A 20,202-nucleotide genomic window follows, 5' to 3' on the forward strand; every position below is an offset into this window, starting at 1 on the left:
CGATGCAAAATTATATTTATAAAATTTTCTTGTATGTCTTATTTAACAGAATAAAGTGCTTAAAGAGCCCGTTTTTCCAATACCCAATGCTTCCTAATAAACAAACACATAGAAAACATACACTTCAGCTTACATACTTTCTTGGAATCACTGCAGGACATTTCCCTTCATTGGCATTGTACATTGCTTAGGAAATGCTTCAGGATTTCACAAATGTGAAAATTAAGTATACTTTATCTAAAATACCATATCGGATATAAACAAAGTATTATTTATCAAATGAAGTGTCCAGACTATGGCTAGTGTTTTTTGAGTATCTCAATGTGAGACCCATCATTTCCCGAAAAAAGTCAATGGATTGATTATATTTATAAAGTACACATTTGGTATTTAAATATCGGGAATTTCTTCTTGTTTTACTAGTTTGTGTTCAATATTGTTTTAAGGGCGATAAACACATAAAGAATTATAAAAACAAAAATAAAAGTTTGAAATCGATTTTTTAACCTTTTTTTATTTATTTCTTCCAAGCAGGGAATTGTTACAAAATGAATAAAAATAATTAGTCCTTGATGGATAAGGAATTTGAATAGACGTGGAATACATAATAAATAAGTATTTAGTTTTTGAATAGGAATGATAGTAGGAAAATGACGTCACAAAAGGAAGGAAAAGAGATAAAATATAGGTGCTGTGTATTGATTTGATAAAAAGAGGTAATAAATTATGAGGAACTTGCTTATGAACAAAAATATATCAATCAACAATTAAAAAACATATGAAACTGCTTGTATACATTTAAGTTATAATGCATTTGAAAATTAAAATCAGTAAAGAAAAGTATCGTGTAGAAGTGCCGAGTTAATCAAATTACACGGCTACTATAGGTCAAGTCTGGCTCATAAAAATGTTTTTGACTTTTTCTTCTGGATCCTGGAATTCCCCACAGATTTGCTCGATTGGACTTGAAGGGTTTATTGAATGAATGGGTCGATCAATACCATTATACCGAAGGGACTCATCGAAAATATCGGAAGATATATCAGTCTGAGCAAGGACTTTGACTAAATTGCTCTCTTGATCTTCTGTCAAATCAATCTGTATATCGTCTGCATCGTTGATGGAGCATTCCCAAAGACTATCGCGATGCCCCCATCCAAATGGAATCAGCTCTAAAAGAGACATTATATACTCACACAACTATAACCTCTTTTCTAGCAATCGTGGAAAAGGCTACTACAAAGTTTACTTATATTTTTTAGTTTGGATTAATATAAGATCAATATTTGATAAGCATTCCTTCTCAGGATACAATTTAGTGGGAGTCAAATGAGAACACCGCTGTGATCAATGGGATAACTATTAGGCCTACCTTAAGTTGTTGTTTTGGAGTTTAGGGTTGATAATAAGAATCACGTAGTACGTTTGCACACTGCCTTATTTATTACTTAGTTCTTCGGAGATAATCTGGCGATTGATTCCCCTACATACATCATAACATATATTTATAGACGTTTGGGGTCTAATGCTAGTTGTTCTAGAACTCTCCAATTCACCTCATCACATGCTCCCAGCATGTGATGATTGGCCTTGGTGATTACTCATCATACGCGTATCATATCCAGACACACAACTCAGCAATAAACCTCTCAACACATCATTTATCATCAAACATAATATCAAAATAACAATAACTCATGATAGCTTAAATCTGATAAATATATATATACAATAACAACTATCATTCACATCATCATACATAATACATCCAGTTGGTGATACTACAGATGCTCCTGAGGAAAAGACGACCTCGTCTTTCTTTCCCGATATACGGCCCTTCAGGATTTAACTCACTCCTGTACAGCTCTTCTAGCTCGTACCTTACAGAGCAACGTCACAAAGAATCCTGAAAATATAATGATTAATAAAGTTTCAATAACCACTATACCGTATATCCAAAAACGATTCTCTTCAACCCTGGCAGTTCTTGCCATTATCCTCAACTTGTCTATAGATATTGCTTTCTGAGGTTCCGTCAATAATTCTAGCTTGTCCTTGAGGCTTGATTGTCCATTACCATAAACCCAGCTTTCATGGAGGTTTAAATCCGCAATAACATCTTCCACCTCATCCAGAATCATCATTTCCACGACCCTCACCTTGATCTTACTTGTCACTGGTCTTTCTCCAATCAAGTAATCACCAATCCTCACATTGCAATCATTCCGCAATGTGATCATCCATTGTCCGGACCCAAGTGCTTCTCGACGTTTTGTTGTCCTACCAGAACCACTTGTACATGACGCTTTGATCCTTTGTGTCTTCTGCACATCCACGAATATTTTTCCATCGTTGATTTGCGACACAAACACGTCATCCGATTTATGTAACATTATGTCACATAATCCCTTAGCCAATTTAAAGTTACCATGAATCAATGCAGGCAAACAACCATTTTGTCCAATTCTGAACAACCTTAAATGTGGACACAGACGAATATCTTCAATATGAATACAATCCACTAATTCATCTGTTTCAATTTCCTTATAAATACCCTTTATGTCATCAATCACTAAATATTTTCCTATTGGTGATCGATATGACATCCGAACTCCTTCTTCTATTGTCATCGGGAGTTCCCTATACTTATATAACTCGTATAGATTATCTTTGTAATATAAGGGTAATCGAACCGCCACATCTAATCCGTTTGCCGTTCTTTCCAGTTGCACAGGCAGAGAGTAAAAATTCCCAATACTCTCACTTTCAACTGGACTGATTGATCCATCATGATTCCTTTCTTTTACCATATCCAAGATCTTCCCCACATCATTGATTGATAACAAGTCTGGTGTTAATCTCCCGGTCATACCAGCCTGTATTCCCTGATCCATTTGTTGATCTGTTCTGAGATTGTTGTCAACACCATTATCATTGTTTCAACCCTTTCTACTTCTTGTAGCTGATTGTGAAGCATCATTGTGACATTCTTAAGGATATCATACTTTGTGGCTAAGTTTCTTATTGCTCCACGGATTGCCCTTAGTTCTTCTTCTTGCTGTGCCAAGGTATCCAATATCTCTGATTCATACCTTGAGTGATCATCACTTGAGAAGAACTTTGTGAACAACCCCTTAAGCATCCAGCCTCCCAATACTCCGAGGCCCACTATCACTTGCCTTTTCGTTTTTCCGTCATTCTTATACCCACATAACATCATTACTTCATTCATGTGTGTGCGGATATATTCTATTCTTTGTTGTAGAGCATTCGTCAATGACTTGGGAATACGCACAATGTTCATATACTTAATTGTAGCATGCATACTCCCCAGGACGTTTTCAATTCTTCTGTTGATTTTAACCATTGGTAATTCCGTCCTGACCTCTATCAATTGTACTGAAGTTCCCACTCTACCCATTTCCTCGAATAGAATTGACGAGTTCTTCCTTTCCATTATAATTTCACTTTCTGAATTAACTTGAAGAACTTCAAACACAAAAGTAAGTGATAATAATAAAATAAGTAACTTCATATTTAATTATATTTAATTCTTTTCTTTTTTAAAGTTCAAATCACAATTAAATATTTATTACTTATTCCTTTTAAGGAAAACTATTTTCCTCGCCCTCTTTCTCCTGTGGAATATCTGCAGAAGTATTAATTGTATCTTCTAGTTCTCTTTCAGTCTGTTCCTCTTCTTCACTCCAGTCCAGCTCACTCTCTTCACTTGACTCTATACGCGATTCCTTTTTACCTTGTGCGTGGGGCTGACTGGTTTCCTTTTATATGACTTAGGGCGTGTTTTCCCATCTAGCAACGCAGCTAGTTCATCAAAGGCGGCACTTAATAATTTCTTTGACTTCTGTTTATATTCAGGCGTTGCTTTTCGTTTTTTATTCTTCTTCTCAACAGATCCTTGCATCTTATTGGGCGATTCTTCCATATTCTTTACTTCTTTTCTTATTTCTTCCGCTCCTGCTTCACTCATATATGCCTCCTCGAGTTCATCCATATTACCATTTTCATTTTTATCCTCTTGTTTTCCATTCTCCTCCTCATCATCCCTTTTTTTTGGAAGATCTTCTATATCTTTATTACTTACGGATGTAGAAATCTTAGGAATTGTTTGAATTTCAGGAGAATCAGGATATGAAAATTGAATTACTCGATCTAAATTATTACTTTCGTTCTCTTCCGTTAGTCTAGAGTCTGAAGGTCTATTTCTTTCTGTTCTATAGAGAGGTGTATTAAAGGGAATCAATTCTTTAGAAATATCTTTTCCCGATATTACCCGTAGTCTGTCCTTAGCTACTTTTTTAGGACCCTTGTTTGTTCTAATCTCAACCATTCTGTCGTTTATTACCTTTAGAACCTTAAATGGTCCGTTTTGATAAGTAGCCAATTTACGATTCTTGTCAGTTTGTGGTGCCCACAAAAACACCTCATCGTCAACATTAATTACCTGTTGGACTACTTTTTTATTATAAGCCTCTCTATTCTTTAAATGACTTTCAAATTGTTGGACTCTAACTTTTTCTAACGCATCAGTAACTGTATTTACCAGTTCATTAACTGATGTAGGAGCATTTTGCATATTTGAATCTAATTGAACTGCAGGAACCACTGGATGTGCTCCAGTTACTAAGAAAAATGGAGAATACCCTAACCTCGGTACAATTAGGAACCTTATTTGAGCCAAGGCTCCCCTAGGCATTTATGCCATTTATTATCAGGGATATTTTCTTGGACCATTAATGTTCTAATAGCTTGTCCAATATCCCTATTTAATCTTTCAACCGGGTTAGTATGAGGTTGATAAGCTTGAGTTTCTGCTTTAATGACTCCTAACTCATCGCACACCTGTCGCATTAATTTAGAAATAAATTGTGAACCCCTGTCTGTTACTAATTTCATACCCGTTCCATACCTTGGGAAGAATTCAGTTAATAATATCTTACAAATATTTTCAACTGTAGGTTCCTTCAAGGGGAACGCTTCTGGAAATTTAGTACATGCATCAGTGATTGTCATTAAATACTTAGGATCACTGGCATAACCGTTGTACATCGGACCCATCAAATCCATGTAAAATACAAGGAATCTTTCATTGATGGCTGTAGAAGTTTGTCCCATTTTTTCCAATGGTCTTTGTCTCCTTTCCTTTGCACAAACACAGACTTCGCAACCTTTTATTTCATCCTCAATATTTCTATCCATATTTGTCCAATAGAAATATTGTTTAGCTAATAATTTTGACTTTGTCATTCCAGGATGCGCTGATAAAGGATGTACATGTACAGTCGCAATAACTGTACGTATATCTTTTTCCGGTACACAAATTCTCATATTTCCATTTTCCTTATCCTTCATATACAATTTACCATCAATTAAATGTAATTGATTATATATTCTAAGATAAGCTTTAATTTCCCGCGACAATAATTTATTACCTTGTGCTTTAATTTCCTCAACCGTTTTGTTTTTCATTAACAAACCCTTAATATATTTCATGCAAGTATCATCACTTTGTGACCTATAAAAATCTAGTTTTATAAATTTATCTGTTGAGATATCATCAATTTCGTTTTCATTGATTTCTTTTCCCTTATCTTGTACCTCAATCATCTCTTGCTCTATTACCTTGATCCTTTCTTGTTCTTGATCAAGTTCTTTTTCCTGCGTCGAGTTGTTACCGCAGCAACATTTGCAATGGGTTTGCCTATAGCTTTCATTAGTTTGAAATCATATTCATTGGGCTTTTTACTTTCTTCCGTTACACCTTCTTCATGGTGGGTCTTCTACTCAAAGAATCAGCATTCTGATTTCTTTTTCCAGGCTTATACTTAATTTCGAATTCATATTCCATAAGCCTCTCCTTCCATCTGTGTAACATTCCAGTAAGCGCAACTGATTTCATGAACCATTGTAAAGGTTGATGATCAGTCCTGATTTCAAACTTTCTTCCCATTATAAAATACTTAAAATGTTCTACAAACTCGACTACAGCTAGCAATTCCTTCTGCGTTGCAGAATAATTTCTTTGTGATTGATTAAGGGACTTGCTACCGTACGCAATCGGATGTTCTTTACCATCATCCCCTATTTGCGTTAACACGGCGCCAATGGCAAAATTTGAAGCATCTGTTTCTACAATAAATTCTTTTGAAAAGTCTGGGGTATTTAATAATGGTTTTACCTGCAACCTTTTCTTTAATTCATTAAATGCTTCATCTTGGCTCTTAGCCCACTGCCATTCTACATCTTTGCGGAGAAGTTTTGCAATTGGTTCAGCTATTTTAGCATATGATGCTATAAATTTACGATAATAAGAGGTCTTGCCCAAGAAGGTTTGGAGATCCCTCTTGTTAGCAGGAATAGGCCAATGCTGAACAGCTTCTACTAGTCTATCAGCCGGAGCAACATGTCCTCCCCCTATCTCGTGCCCTAACCAATTCGTCATAGGCGTAAACAAATCTGTTTTCGTAGCCTTTACCCTGAGATTAGCCTTCTCAGTCCTGAGCATAAATTCAGCAAATCTACATAGTGCATGAACGTACATCCTAAGATGAGATTGTCATCAAAGAATCTGAGGAGTCCTCGCCGGTCTAGTTGTGGACCATAAACTTGACGCATTAATCGTGCATATGTCCCGCACGCATTCTTGGGTCCAAAAGGCATCCGAAGGAATTTATAAGTCCCAAATGGGGAAACAATTGTTAACTTGTTCTGATCCTCATTCACTTATGGTCGGTTCAATTATTCCTTCCTCAATCCATTGTTGAAGTTGCTTTAAAACTTTCTTTCACAGCTGGATTCATAGGTCTAACCTTCGCCTTCACCGGTTCATTTTCACTAGTATCCACCGCAAACTTTAATATTTCCGTGCGGCCTACTTTGGAGGAGTCTTTTGATAATATACCATAAAATCTATATAATAACTCTTCTACTAGTGCCCGTTCATTACCGCTCAGATAATCATTCTTTCGAACTCTCCCCCCAAACATAATATTAATTTCATTTTTTAATTTTCTCCGCCTCACTAGCTACTCTTTTAGTAGGTTTTCCAATATATTGGAACAATTTATCTAGTATTAGTGAATAATTAATATTAGGGTCTAATTTTTCAAGTTCTTCAGATGGAGGGCAGATTTTCTCCATCTCCATTGAAGCTAACAAATTTTCATGAGTTGGCATGTAACGCTTCAATCGTCGGATAGTTCCTATTTTTCTTCCTTGAGCTATCCGCCGGGGTTCTTCTTCAACAGTCGAAATGACTAATTTTACTCGACTATCGCCCCGCCTCGTCATCCTCACTTCTGTTAATTGTGACTCAAGATTTATTTTCCAATCTTCTTCAGTTGCTGTAAACCATACAATATTTGATGTGCCGTCATCAGTTACCTTGTACCCTTTGGCTGTAGCCTCAATTATTACCGTCTTCTCTACGGGAATTACCGTCTTCTCAGTAATAATTACCTCAGCAACTTCTTCACAGTCAATTAACATTAAAGTGGAGACAAGTTCCATTGCCTCGTCAGAACCCAGATATTCTGTTAACCGAATTTCTGTCCCGCTAGTCCCAACCCCAGCAATGATATCCTCACCTAATTCTAATGATATGGACAGCTGTCTCATAGTTTTCAGTGATAGTATAAATGGCACCCCTAGCCCACGAACTACTAGGGGGTTTATCTTCCATGGTTCTTCTAAATTTTCCACCATGATTACAACCGGTTCAGTAGGAATACCAATAATATCTAACCTATTATCCCCTACTGAACCCACTACAATGTCCGCCTTTTTCAGGTCCTTGCAAGTATTTGACCTCCTCCATAATGCCTCGTCAATAAGATCGAGTGCCCGGTTTCCAGTGTCTGCTAATCCCTGAAACTGCATACCACCCAACTTGGCCCAGAACCAAATTGGCTGACTACCTGGCAGATTTAAGCTTGCTAAACTCGATTCAGCAAATTTGCTCATTGTAGTTTCTTCCCCAAAGTCTTTTGGATGCGTCATATCCCCTTTGGTATTTGTGCTGTCCGCGATGGCGTCGCTTTGGGAAATAATACCTAAGGGGGGTTCTTCCCCCTTAGGAGTTTCCGGCTTATTTTTAGCCAAGGGGCAATTTCTTTTAATATGCCCCTCCTTTTGACAGATAAAACACTTTGGTTTCTGTTTAAACCTCGGTGCCGCAGTAGCGCCCTGTCTTTCTTCTTCCTCCCTTTTATACTTCTTTACTATGAAGCAATCCTTCATTTTGTGACGACCCTGAGGGTGGATCAAGCAATGGTCTCCTTGCGTGGGAAGACTTATTGCATCTACCTCCATGGGTTCAACCATGGCGTAATGGGGCTTTGGGGCATTTACATTGGGTGCTTTACTTGGCACAGCTCGTCCCCAATCCCTCTTATATACCTTTTGGTCGACATAATCGACCTGATCCGCCCTCTCATAGTGCTCTACATGTCGAAGCACTTCTTCTGCCGTCATCTCAGGATGGTCATAATTTATTTTCCTAGTAGCTTTTGCAATTACCCTATTTAACAGGCCCTGCAAAAACTGCTTCTTAATCTCATTTGGAAGGCCGCCATCGCCTCTTCTTTCCCCCAACACTATTAATGGCGGTGTCTAACCGCTCCATTAAATGTGTTCCGCCCTTGACTATCTCCAGGGGGACCCCTAAACTCTCGTCAAAGGTAAAATATGTGTCCATGACTATGTGCCGGACTGTCTGTTCCACGGGACCACACATGGCCTCCGCCGTCCATTTACACATGAGAATCTCATCCACCCCTGTATCTTTCAGCTGGGACAAAGCACCGATTTTCCAGTAATGGAAGTCAGTACTACCATCATACGCCTTCAGGGGGTTCTTTTGGTTCCCCTGAAATTGTTTTGATGCTTTATTGACCTGTTGGCCAATATACAATTTTAGCTGCTCCCTGGTTAAGGTCTGTGACCTCGATGGATTGAGATTGTCGCCTGATGCCTGCATTTTCTGTCCTTTAAATTGTTAAAACTAATAGGTCAGTAATTTTATAAAAACTTAATTTGGCAAGACAGCGATTTACTATTTATCCTGACCTCAAAGCGTAATCAAAACTTATTTCAGAATCAAAACGCGAATCAAATGGGCGTATCACTATTCGTCTCACCCCAGCTTAGTCTAAAGAAACATATATAGATACATGAGTCTACTAATTATCTCTACCCCCTTGTGTTCTTTTACTTTTACTTTCCTTATATTATGTGTAAAGACTTCCTTTGCATTTATGCATTTAGGTAGTTTTATTCCCTCCGTCTTAATAATATAACCTTCAATTTAATTATTCATCTCCAAATATATATCTGCTATAGATGCCCCACACGGAGTGAACATGTATGTCAGATTATATTCTTCGATCCCACATACATAAATATATACATGTAAAATTGAATACATAAACACAAAATAATTATACAAAAGAGATAACATATATAAATTTGTCTATATACTCCCACTCATCCCATTCCCCTTAAGTCACATGATAATTCAATAATTTTTAACCGACATTAAATTTTATCATTGACTTAAATTTATTTTTTTGGGTTACTAATTACATATTTCTTTAAGAAATCTACAGTCAGATCTAATAACTACCCTCCGTAAATTTACTGCACTAAACTGTAGGGTGGACAGTGATTTTGCGCATTGATTCTACTTTAAAGGAATACTGAGAAACTTTTCCTGCCCTGTCCTCTACCGCATTAAGATTACGTCACTACCGTTCTCCTCGGGAGGCTTTTCAAATATTAGGTCCTATACCGTACTTACATCTTGAGAGATGTTTACAAAATCTACTTTTACATTACTTTACATTTGCGATTTTCGGCCGATAACAAAAATAAACTAAAGCAAGAGCAAAAGTTGCTCAAGACTGACAGCATCCTACCGACTGCGCCAATTTGTAGTGTCCTTTTCTAGCAATCGTGGAAAAGGCTACTACAAAGTTTACTTATATTTTTTAGTTTGGATTAATATAAGATCAATATTTGATAAGCATTCCTTCTCAGGATACAATTTAGTGGGAGTCAAATGAGAACACCGCTGTGATCAATGGGATAACTATTAGGCCTACCTTAAGTTGTTGTTTTGGAGTTTAGGGTTGATAATAAGAATCACGTAGTACGTTTGCACACTGCCTTATTTATTACTTAGTTCTTCGGAGATAATCTGGCGATTGATTCCCTACATACATCATAACATATATTTATAGACGTTTGGGGTCTAATGCTAGTTGTTCTAGAACTCTCCAATTCACCTCATCACATGCTCCCAGCATGTGATGATTGGCCTTGGTGATTTCTCATCATACGCGTATCATATCCAGACACACAACTCAGCAATAAACCTCTCAACACATCATTTATCACCAAACATAATATTAAAATAACAATAACTCATGATAGCTTAAATCTGATAAATATATATATACAATAACAACTATCATTCACATCATCATACATAATTTCGTATTATTTGCAAAAACAACCAGTACAGATAGTTTTTTTGTTTGACGACAATATTCTCGTTATTTATTTTTATTTTTTCAAGTACAAATAAAATATTGAACTATATTGAATTATATTGGTCATTTTTGTCCAGGCTATAAGATATTTGTTTACTTAAATGGAATTTTATTATATATCCTGGTGGAGAATGATTATATTTATTTATAATTTAAATATACAGTATAAGGAGCATTTTGAACTTATAGAAGTACATTATTAAACGCACACAATTAACTCTGTATTTATTATATAACATATATATATTATAAAAATTGCTTTTTTTGCTCACGATAACCAATATGAATATTCAATATCAGTAAAGAATGCACTTCACGAAATTTAGTGTTGTACTTTTTTAAAGTCTCTTTATATAAAACAACGTTAAATTCATTAAATTTAAATGAGCATTACATAAAAGCCTGTCTGATGAAATTTTTTAATTATTTAATGAATCATACATATCTCTTTAGTTTATAGAGCTTATAAAATGACGATGAGAAAGCAATTTTACTGCAATAATTAAATTATTATTAATTATATATTATGACCCAAAGAACGGACAATGGTCATAGTTAATATTTTATTAATTTATCGAAATTTAGTATGTCTTTTTGTTTGTTTATATGTCTGTTTTACTTTGCACAGTTCATTTTTCCGGGAACTTTCCGGGAATGCAGCATCGAAAATTTACCTAGACGTCTTTAAGTCAAATTAAAATAGAACATAGAAATACATTTTAATTGCATTAATTCAAAAAAATTATATTAATCTACTTTAAATCACTCGTATTCCGGTTATTGGATTTAATCGAGCAGAATTTAAAAAGAATACATTTTTTATGTATTACAAATTAAATCAAGTTTAAATTAATATTACTAATTTTTAGTATTGGTTAACAAAGTTTATTTAGAAATTATGCAAAAATTTCATTAAAAATATTGAATTATTATCGTTCAATAATAAATCTTGTGAAAATTGTTAAAATCTATTTTTACTTATATTGAATATTATAAAGATAATTTTAAACTTATAAGAGTAAATTACACAACGCACTCATTTTACTCTCGTTATTAGTTATATAAGATATATTATATAAAAATATGTATTTTATTCCATCGGGAATAACCAACCATAACATTAGAAAATAAGTTTTATAAAATTAAGTGAAGTTTTCAGTAAAAACATGATATAATTTTTTTTGGTCAATCTGATCGATTGCTCATTGAAAAACTTAAGATTATTTTATGGCTTTAAGATATTTTAATATACCTATATTGACTTTAATTATCCCTCCTGGTGAAGATTGTCGAAATGTATTTAGACTTCTGTTAAATATTATGAAGATCATTATGAACTTTTATGAATAAATTATACAAAGCACTCATTTTTATTACAAAAATATTAATTTTAGAAAGATATGATATTATGTAAAAAAGTTTCTCATGATTCATAGATACATAGTTTATAGAGTATATTAAATGACACTGAGAAATTCACTCAACATTCATTTTTATATTTCATAATGATTTTTACCAGCGAATTTACCTGCCATTGCAAGGAGTTAATTTTAAAAATTATTTCATGGAAATTTAGTCTGTCTGCCTGTTTGTTTATCTATCAGTTTGACTTTGCACAACTTAATTTTTTGGGGTATTTTTTTGTAGAACTGCATAACTATTAAATTGAAAAAAAAAATGTAGCAATGAGAGTGTAGCCAATTGTCTATGCGTCACATTATAAATATACTTTTATAACTCCTATTCTGGGACTCTCCCTAGTTTAAGTTTTATAAAAGTTTTTAAAGCCTATGTTACGAAAATAATTAAGCAGTGATTATTAATTTTTGATATTGTTAACCTAGTTTATCTTTGAAATTACGCAAAAATTTAATGAAAACTATTGAATTATTACCCAAAGGTCTTTGTGGCATATATAAAAAGAAAAGTAAAGTAACTGTTTAACTAATTGATTTAATTTTTTTTTGTGAATGGACTTTTAATAATTCAAATGCTGGGTCCGTATCCTAATTTATTTATAATAAACGTTTGTAAAAAATTAAAAGCCATCGATTAATGATTATTTTATACTATTTTCTTTCTTCAAAAATAAAAAAAATGTAACCAGCTTTGAAAAATATAATATAAACACTGTTTATAATACAACTACGAAAAGTGCAAAATCTTCAATTGTCATATTTTTTGTTAATCGACTTCTAATAAGTCTAGTAACATAATTTTTTATTATTTAAATTATTTTATAAGTTTTTGAGCCTATGTTACGAAATAATTAGAGCAGTTAATAAAAAATCTTTATCACAACAAATCAGTTTTGTGTTGTGGGATCGTTTATATTTCTATAGCTAAGTAGTAGCAAATATGATATAAAAGAATGATCATTGTCTTTTTGTATAATGGTGGATCTCAATAATGTATTTTACAAATAATCTGTTAATTAATATTCACTACTTCTAGTATATTGTTAATCACATCATATCAGTTAGAGTTAATAATGTATGGTTGATGTATAATAAAATATGATATATTTTTTGTTTTGTTTCTAATAAATTTAAATATTAAATGCAGAAAGGACCATCGAGCCATAGGTCTTTTGTTCCTATTAATAAAGAACAGTGAAGTACATTTTTATATTATTAATTCAAAGTTTTTCTGTTAATCGACACCTTATAACTTCTATACTGGGTGCTCTCTCTAGTATAAATATTATAAAAATAAAATACAAGAGAAAGAAATCATGCAGCGATTACTTATATTTTTTATTGGTTAACAAAGTTTATATTTGAAATTACGTAAAAATTATAAATTATTATGCAAACTAATGAATGATTTAAATTGATATGTTTCTCAAAAATTTATCTTGTCAAATTAATGAGCAGTATAAATTAAGTTAACAGTTTTAGAAAAATGTAAGTGAAGTTTTCACATGATATAACTTTTTAAAATCTGATGTTTTTGTTCAATAATTTATGGAAATTTGGTTTGTCTGTTTATTTGTTTATCCGTCATTTTGACTTTGAATAACTTATTATGTAGGTTTTTTTTGTAGTTCTGTGTTACTATTAAAATTAAGAAATAAAAATGTAGCAATGAGATTGTAGTCAAAGGTCTATGTGTCATATTAAAAAATAAAAGTAGAGTTTATGAATTAATTAAATCAAAGAATTTTTTATAAATCGACTTTTAATAACAGTAAATTTTTACTCAAGCTATTCAATAAAATAATATTTGAGTTTTCAAAGCTAAAGTTTACTTACTTATTCGATCAATGTTCTTAAAACTTTTAATTAAATTTTTTGTTAAACAGACAAAAATGTAATGATTTTTAATTATTATATAATGAGATACTTAACATAAAAGTACATGCCTAAATTTATTCTTTCGTGAAAAGCATTTAATACTCACTTTGGATAATCAAATTGGTTATAAGGAAAAAACGAATATTTTCTTTAAAATAGTTGATAATACGTAAATAGAAGTAAATCAAGTTTTGGTTTTATATATTGCACTAATACTTATAAAAATTATTCCTTAACTTATTAACCTCCAATTATAAAAATATATTTAAAAAAATATTTTGAAACATTTGAAATTTTCGAAAAATTTTATTAAGTGTATTTTGCTTTTATTATTTATTATAAGAGCATTTTGAACTTATATGATTAAATTATACAACACACCATTTTCTATATATTATATGTTTATAAAATATTATATTAAAAAAAAAAAATATTTTTTCTTGAAATAACTTATTCGACTATCCAATATGCGTTATGAATTTTTATCACAAAAAATTTGAGGCGTGTTTTTTACAAGTATATCATTATACAATTACTAAAAATTTATTAAATGATGTCTGTTTGAAAAAAAAAAATTCAAATTTATCAATTTTTTAATTTAAATAATCATAAACGTCTTTAGTTTTTAGCGCTAATTAAATCATATTTATCCAAAAATTGATGACTTAAATATTATGAAGAATTTTATGACTTGAGAAAAAAAAACTAATTGAAGTAAATTCTACAACACACTTATTTTACCCTTTCTATTTTTATGTAAAATAAATGTTTTTTTTTTTTTTTTTACGATGACAAACTTGAAAGTCAATATATGTAAGAAATAATTTATGTAGGTTTTTACTTTTATAGAGTATTTTATATATAATAACGTAAAAATCATTCAATTTTGTCTGTTTGACAAAATAAAAAATAAAAATTATCAATTTGTTTATTTAAACAATCAATTTATGTTTTAAACGCTAAATAAACAATAAACTCATTAAATATATATATATAAATGAATAATTATTTTGATTATTCTTTTACTGAAGTTATCTTTGAAATTACGCCAAAATTACAAATTATATTGATCATATATTTCTAGGCTATAAGATATTTGTTTACTTAAATTGCATTTAATTATTTATCCTGAAGGAGAATGTTTAAATTTATTTATATTTTTATAATATATTATAGTGAGCATTTTGATCTAATACAAGTAAATTATACTGCACTCAATTTACTCTCTGTATTTATTATATAAAATTTTAAATTTTATATATATTTTTTTTTTCTCATGATAATCAATATGAATATCCAATATTTGTATTGAATGCACTTCACGAAAGAATAAATTTAGTGTTGTACTTTTTTAAAGTATCTTTATATTAAATAACGTTCAATTCATTAAATTTAAATGATTACGTAGAAGCCTTTCTGTTGGAATTTTCAATTTATTACATGATGCATACACCATAGGTTTTTGTTTCATATAAAAAAGGAACAGTGAAGTACTTTTTTTTCATATTAATTCAAAAATTTTCTGTTAATCGACTTCTAATAACTCGTATTCTGGGTATTTTTTCTAGTTTTAAATATTATACAAGTTTTCAAACCCTATTTTACAAAATTAATGGAGCAGTGATTTTTTGATAATTAATTTTTTTTATTTATTAAAATTTTTACCAAGTTTAAATTACTCTCATTAATTTTTGATATTGGTTCACACACGTTATTTCAAAACTACGCAAAAATTTCTTCAAAAAAATATTATATTATTAAAATTAATATATCGTTCAATAATACATCTTGTGAAAATTATCTAAATTTATTTTAGTAAGCACTTATTTAATGTGGCGTTGAAAGGTTGTAGCTCCCAAAAAAACCAAAAATTGATTTACTTCCATATACATATTATTAACTATTCTTAAGAACAAAAATAGGTAATGGTTTAAATCATAATTTCTACTTCTTTAACCGTAGAGATATTAACTCCTACTGATATGACCTGATGAACAATATACTAGAATTAGTAAATATTAAATTGAAAGATTATTTGTAAAAAAAAATCATTATACACAAAAGACAATGCTCACTCTATTATATAATATTATCTACTTCTCTAGCCATAGTAAAGTTAACTCTTATAATTGATAACTGATATGACGTGATAATGAAATTTTTCAATTAAAAATAACTTTTATATATAATCTATAAAAAAATAATAGAAAGGATAAAAAAAGTGCATCCTATAATTTACTCGTATAAGTTCAAAATCTTCTTAATATAAATAAATAATAAAAGTATTTTTATAACAAGTGGAGGAATAATTTTTATAAGCATTTGTTTAATGTGGCATTGAAAAGCTATAACCTCCCCTCCCAACAAAATTAAGGAATTTTTGATATTTTTTCACTCAACTTTTTAATATGTCAGTAAATCGTTATTTCTTACTCTATGAAATGTCTAATTACTCAAATACCGCTAACTCTCTAGAGTTAAAATAAAATATGAGTTTTCAAGGCCTTTGTTACGTTTAATTGAGCAATGTTCCTTAAACTAACATTTGCAATATTTGCAAAAAAGGACAAGTAATCATTGGTTGTATATTTCTCTTCACAATAAAATATATAAGTTACTTTTTTGCACAATTTGTTCAAAATTTTATTCTCAATATCCAATGCAAATTGTCATTTGGGTAATTTTTTAAAAAAAAAACAAAAAAAGCTTATTTGCCTTTGAATACAATGCCTTCTAAAAGTTTTTTTTTTTTACATATTGGGGTGTATTTTATCCCAATTCGCCGAGGAAGTGTTTAACCTTCGCATTCACGAGGGATGAATAAATACAATGACTTTGTGTAATATAACATTTAAAAATATTGGGCCCAAGCCATTTTAAAATTTCACAATTAAAAATTTTTTATAAGTATTTATTTTATATTTTAAAAAATATGACAAATATATTAGTAAGTTATCAAAGTGAAGCATAAATTGAAATAGCATCTGAAAAGTTGAAAGTTTGAAAGCTTCCCCCTAATTTTAGCATTTTATGTATTCGTTTTCCGAAGAAAATAATATAGTTAAAAATCAAAAAAAAAAAAAAAAAATATACATATAGATATATACATTTTTATAGTTGAGAACAACATGACAATAAGGGCTGCATGCTATTAAAAGTTATATTAATTGTCTCCGTCATGAGTTATTAGAAGTCGATGCACAGGAAAACTTTTAATTAATTAGATATACATTCACATTTTCAAAAATATGACAAATATAATTGTAGGTTAACAAGTGGAGTAATAAATGTTAGAAACATTTGTTTTCAGTTGTGATAAAAAGGCTGTAGCTCCCCTCACCACGAAATTAAAGTGTTTGTGTGAATTTTTAATTAAAAATCCAAAAACCCTTTAAATATTATTACCTTTAGCTATTTCAATAATATTCAACTTATTATGTCTTTAAATCGTAATTCTTTGGACTATAAAATATTCAGAGTTCTATCAGTTGCAATACTTTATTTCTTAAATTTAATACTTACGAAGTTTTACAAAAAAATACACAAAAAAAAAAAAAGTTGTGCCGATTATTAACGTAGCTATTTCAATAATATTCAACTTATTTTTTCTTTAAATCGTAATTCTTTGGACTATGAAATATCCATAGTTTTATCAGTTGTAAAACTTTAAATACATGTTATAAAACAGATATTATATTTTTAGCTTGCTCTACTTATTATTATTTTGACATGATCTATTTTTAAGATATATATCGATTTTAATAATTCCATACTTTTCATTTAATTTTTGCATAATTTAAAAAATAAGCCTTATTTACTTATAACAAAACAAAATATGATTAATATTAACATGGTTAAATTTTTAATATATTCAATTTTTTAAGAATTATTTTAAATTAACTGATTAATTTCGTAAAAAGGCAATGAAAACTTATATTATAATTTAACTAGAGAGAGTTTTCAGCATTGGAGTAATTAGAAGTCGATTATCAAAAAACTTTGATTTAATTAGATAAACATGTACTTCACTGTTCTTTTGAAGTATGATGCAAACACTATTGGCTACATGGTAATCATTTTTATTTCTTCATTTTAATTTAGACAATATCCACCAGGAATGATAATTAAATTTAATTTAAGTATGATAAAATATCTTAAAGCTATGAAATAATCGTTTGTTTTTCAATAAACATATAACATCAGATCGAATAAAAATATATCAGTCTGAAAACTTCACTTTCATGTTTTTAAAACTCCATTTATTATCATATTTTACTGTTTATTATTTTAATAAGATCTATTTTTAAAAGATATATCAATTTAAATCATTCGATAGTTTCCATAAAATTTTATCGTAATTTCAAAGATAAACTTAATTAACCAATAACAAAAATTAGTAATTACTGCTCGAATAATTTCGTAACATACACTTTAAAAGCTTTTATAATATTTAAACTAGAGAGCATATGAGTTTTTAGAAGTCAATTAACAGAAAAACTTTGTATTAATATGATAAAAATAAACTTCACTGTTCTTTTTAAATATGGCCCAAACACCTTTGGCTAGATGGTCGGTGCTGCATTTTTTTATTTTTTTTAATTTAGTAGTGACACAGTTCTACAAAAAAATACCGGAAGAAATAAGTTGTTTAAAGTCAAACTGACTTATAAACAAACTGGCAAAAATACTAAATTTAAAAAATTAACTATGACCAATGTCGGGTACTTTCGTTTGTAATAAAAACTTATTAAAAAATAAATGATTGTTGTAAAATTTATTTCTCAATGTCATTTTATAAACTTTATAAAGTAAAGATGTCTATAAATCATTCAACTATAATAAAAAAATCTAACAGACATGCTTCTATGTAATGCTAAATTTAATGAATTGAACGTTATTTTATAAAAAATACATTAAAAAAGTACACACATAATTTTTTTGTTCATAATGTGCATTCAATACTAATATTGGATATTTAAATTTTTTATCCTAAAAAAACAAAAAATTTTTATATAATATCCCTTATATAATCAATGGAGAGGGTAAATTGAGTGCGTTCTATAATTTACTAGAATAAGTTCAAAATGATCTTTATAATATATTAAATATAAATAAATTTGAACATTCTCCACATCAGGATAGATAGTTGAATTAAATTTTGATAATATGACTCGACAAATATGAAAAATATAATTGTATGTTGACAAGTGGAGGCATAATTGTTTATAATCATCTGTATAGTATTGTGTTGAAAGGCTTTAGCTCCGACCCTTGGTGTTTAACAAAGTTTTCTAGGAATTTTTTTAAATATATAAAGTTAAAAATTCAAACCCAAAGCCTTGACACGTCATATCAGTCGTCAATTGTTGTAGTTAATATTTCTATAACTGAAGTAGTAGAAAAGATGATTAGAAAAGTGAGCATTATTTGTTTTTTAACATTGCATCTGAATAATATAAATTTTATTTTTTATAAAGATAATTAGTCATTTATAAAAATTTCAATTAGTTTATTGTTTATTTTAGGAAATAAGACATAAATTGATTGTTTAAATAAAAAATTAATAGTTTTTATTTTTATTTTGTCAAACAGACAAAATTGAATGATTTTTACGTTATTATATAAAAAGATACTTAATAAAAGTACAAACCTAAATAAATAATTTCTTACATATCAATAGGCTATACAAGTTTGTTATCGTAAAAAAAAAAATTAAACATTTTATTTATATATAAAAATAGAAAGGGTAAAATAAGTGTGTTGTAGAAATTACTTCAATTTGTTTTTTTATTTCTCAAGTCATGGTAGTCATCAATTATTGGAGACAATATGATTTATTTAGCGCTATAAACTAAAGACGTTTATGATTCTTTAAATTAAAAATTGATAAATTTAATTTTAGTTTTTGTCAAACAGACATAATTTAATAATTTTTAGTTATTGTATAATGAGATACTTTAAAAAGTACACGCCTAAATTTATTCTTTTTTGAAAAACATTGAATACGTATATTAGATAATCAAATAAGTTATCACGAGAGAAGATTTTTTTTTTGTACAATATACCTTTACATATAATAAATAATAAAAGTCGATAATTTAATAAAAGTTCAAAATTTAATAAATTTCAAAAAAATTTGATAAAATTTTTTCCAAAATATTTTTAAGATATATTTTTATAATAGGAGGTTAACAAGTTGAGGAATAATTTTTTAAGGATTTGTTGAATGTGGCATTGAAAAGTTGTAGCTCCCAAAAAAACCAAAAGTTGATTTCCATTTATGTATTATCAACTATTCTATAGGACATAAATTAGTTACAGCTGCAATTTTTATT

General features: G+C 29.8%; 1 protein-coding gene across 1 annotated transcript; it reads right to left on the reverse strand.

Moving 5' to 3' along the window:
- Positions 1 to 494: 494 nt before the first annotated feature.
- LOC121131325 (uncharacterized) lies at positions 495 to 3,565 on the reverse strand. Its single transcript, XM_040726806.2, has 2 exons — positions 1,760 to 3,565; positions 495 to 1,207 (listed from the first exon to the last, which is right to left on the reverse strand). Exon 1 carries the CDS (start codon positions 2,892 to 2,894, stop codon positions 1,851 to 1,853), a length of 1,044 nt encoding a protein of 347 aa, XP_040582740.1. The 5' UTR covers positions 2,895 to 3,565; the 3' UTR covers positions 495 to 1,207; positions 1,760 to 1,850.
- Between the last annotated feature and the right edge of the window lie 16,637 nt (positions 3,566 to 20,202).

Source organism: Lepeophtheirus salmonis, unplaced genomic scaffold (genome assembly GCF_016086655.4).
Source record: "Lepeophtheirus salmonis unplaced genomic scaffold, UVic_Lsal_1.4 unplaced_contig_4431_pilon, whole genome shotgun sequence".
In the NCBI taxonomy this organism is placed as follows: Eukaryota; Metazoa; Arthropoda; class Copepoda; order Siphonostomatoida; family Caligidae; genus Lepeophtheirus; species Lepeophtheirus salmonis.

Coding starts and splice junctions, on each gene's coding strand:
- LOC121131325 (XM_040726806.2), bottom strand. CDS start 2,894: ATGGATCAGGGAATACAGGCTGGTATGACCGGGAGATTAACACCAGAC.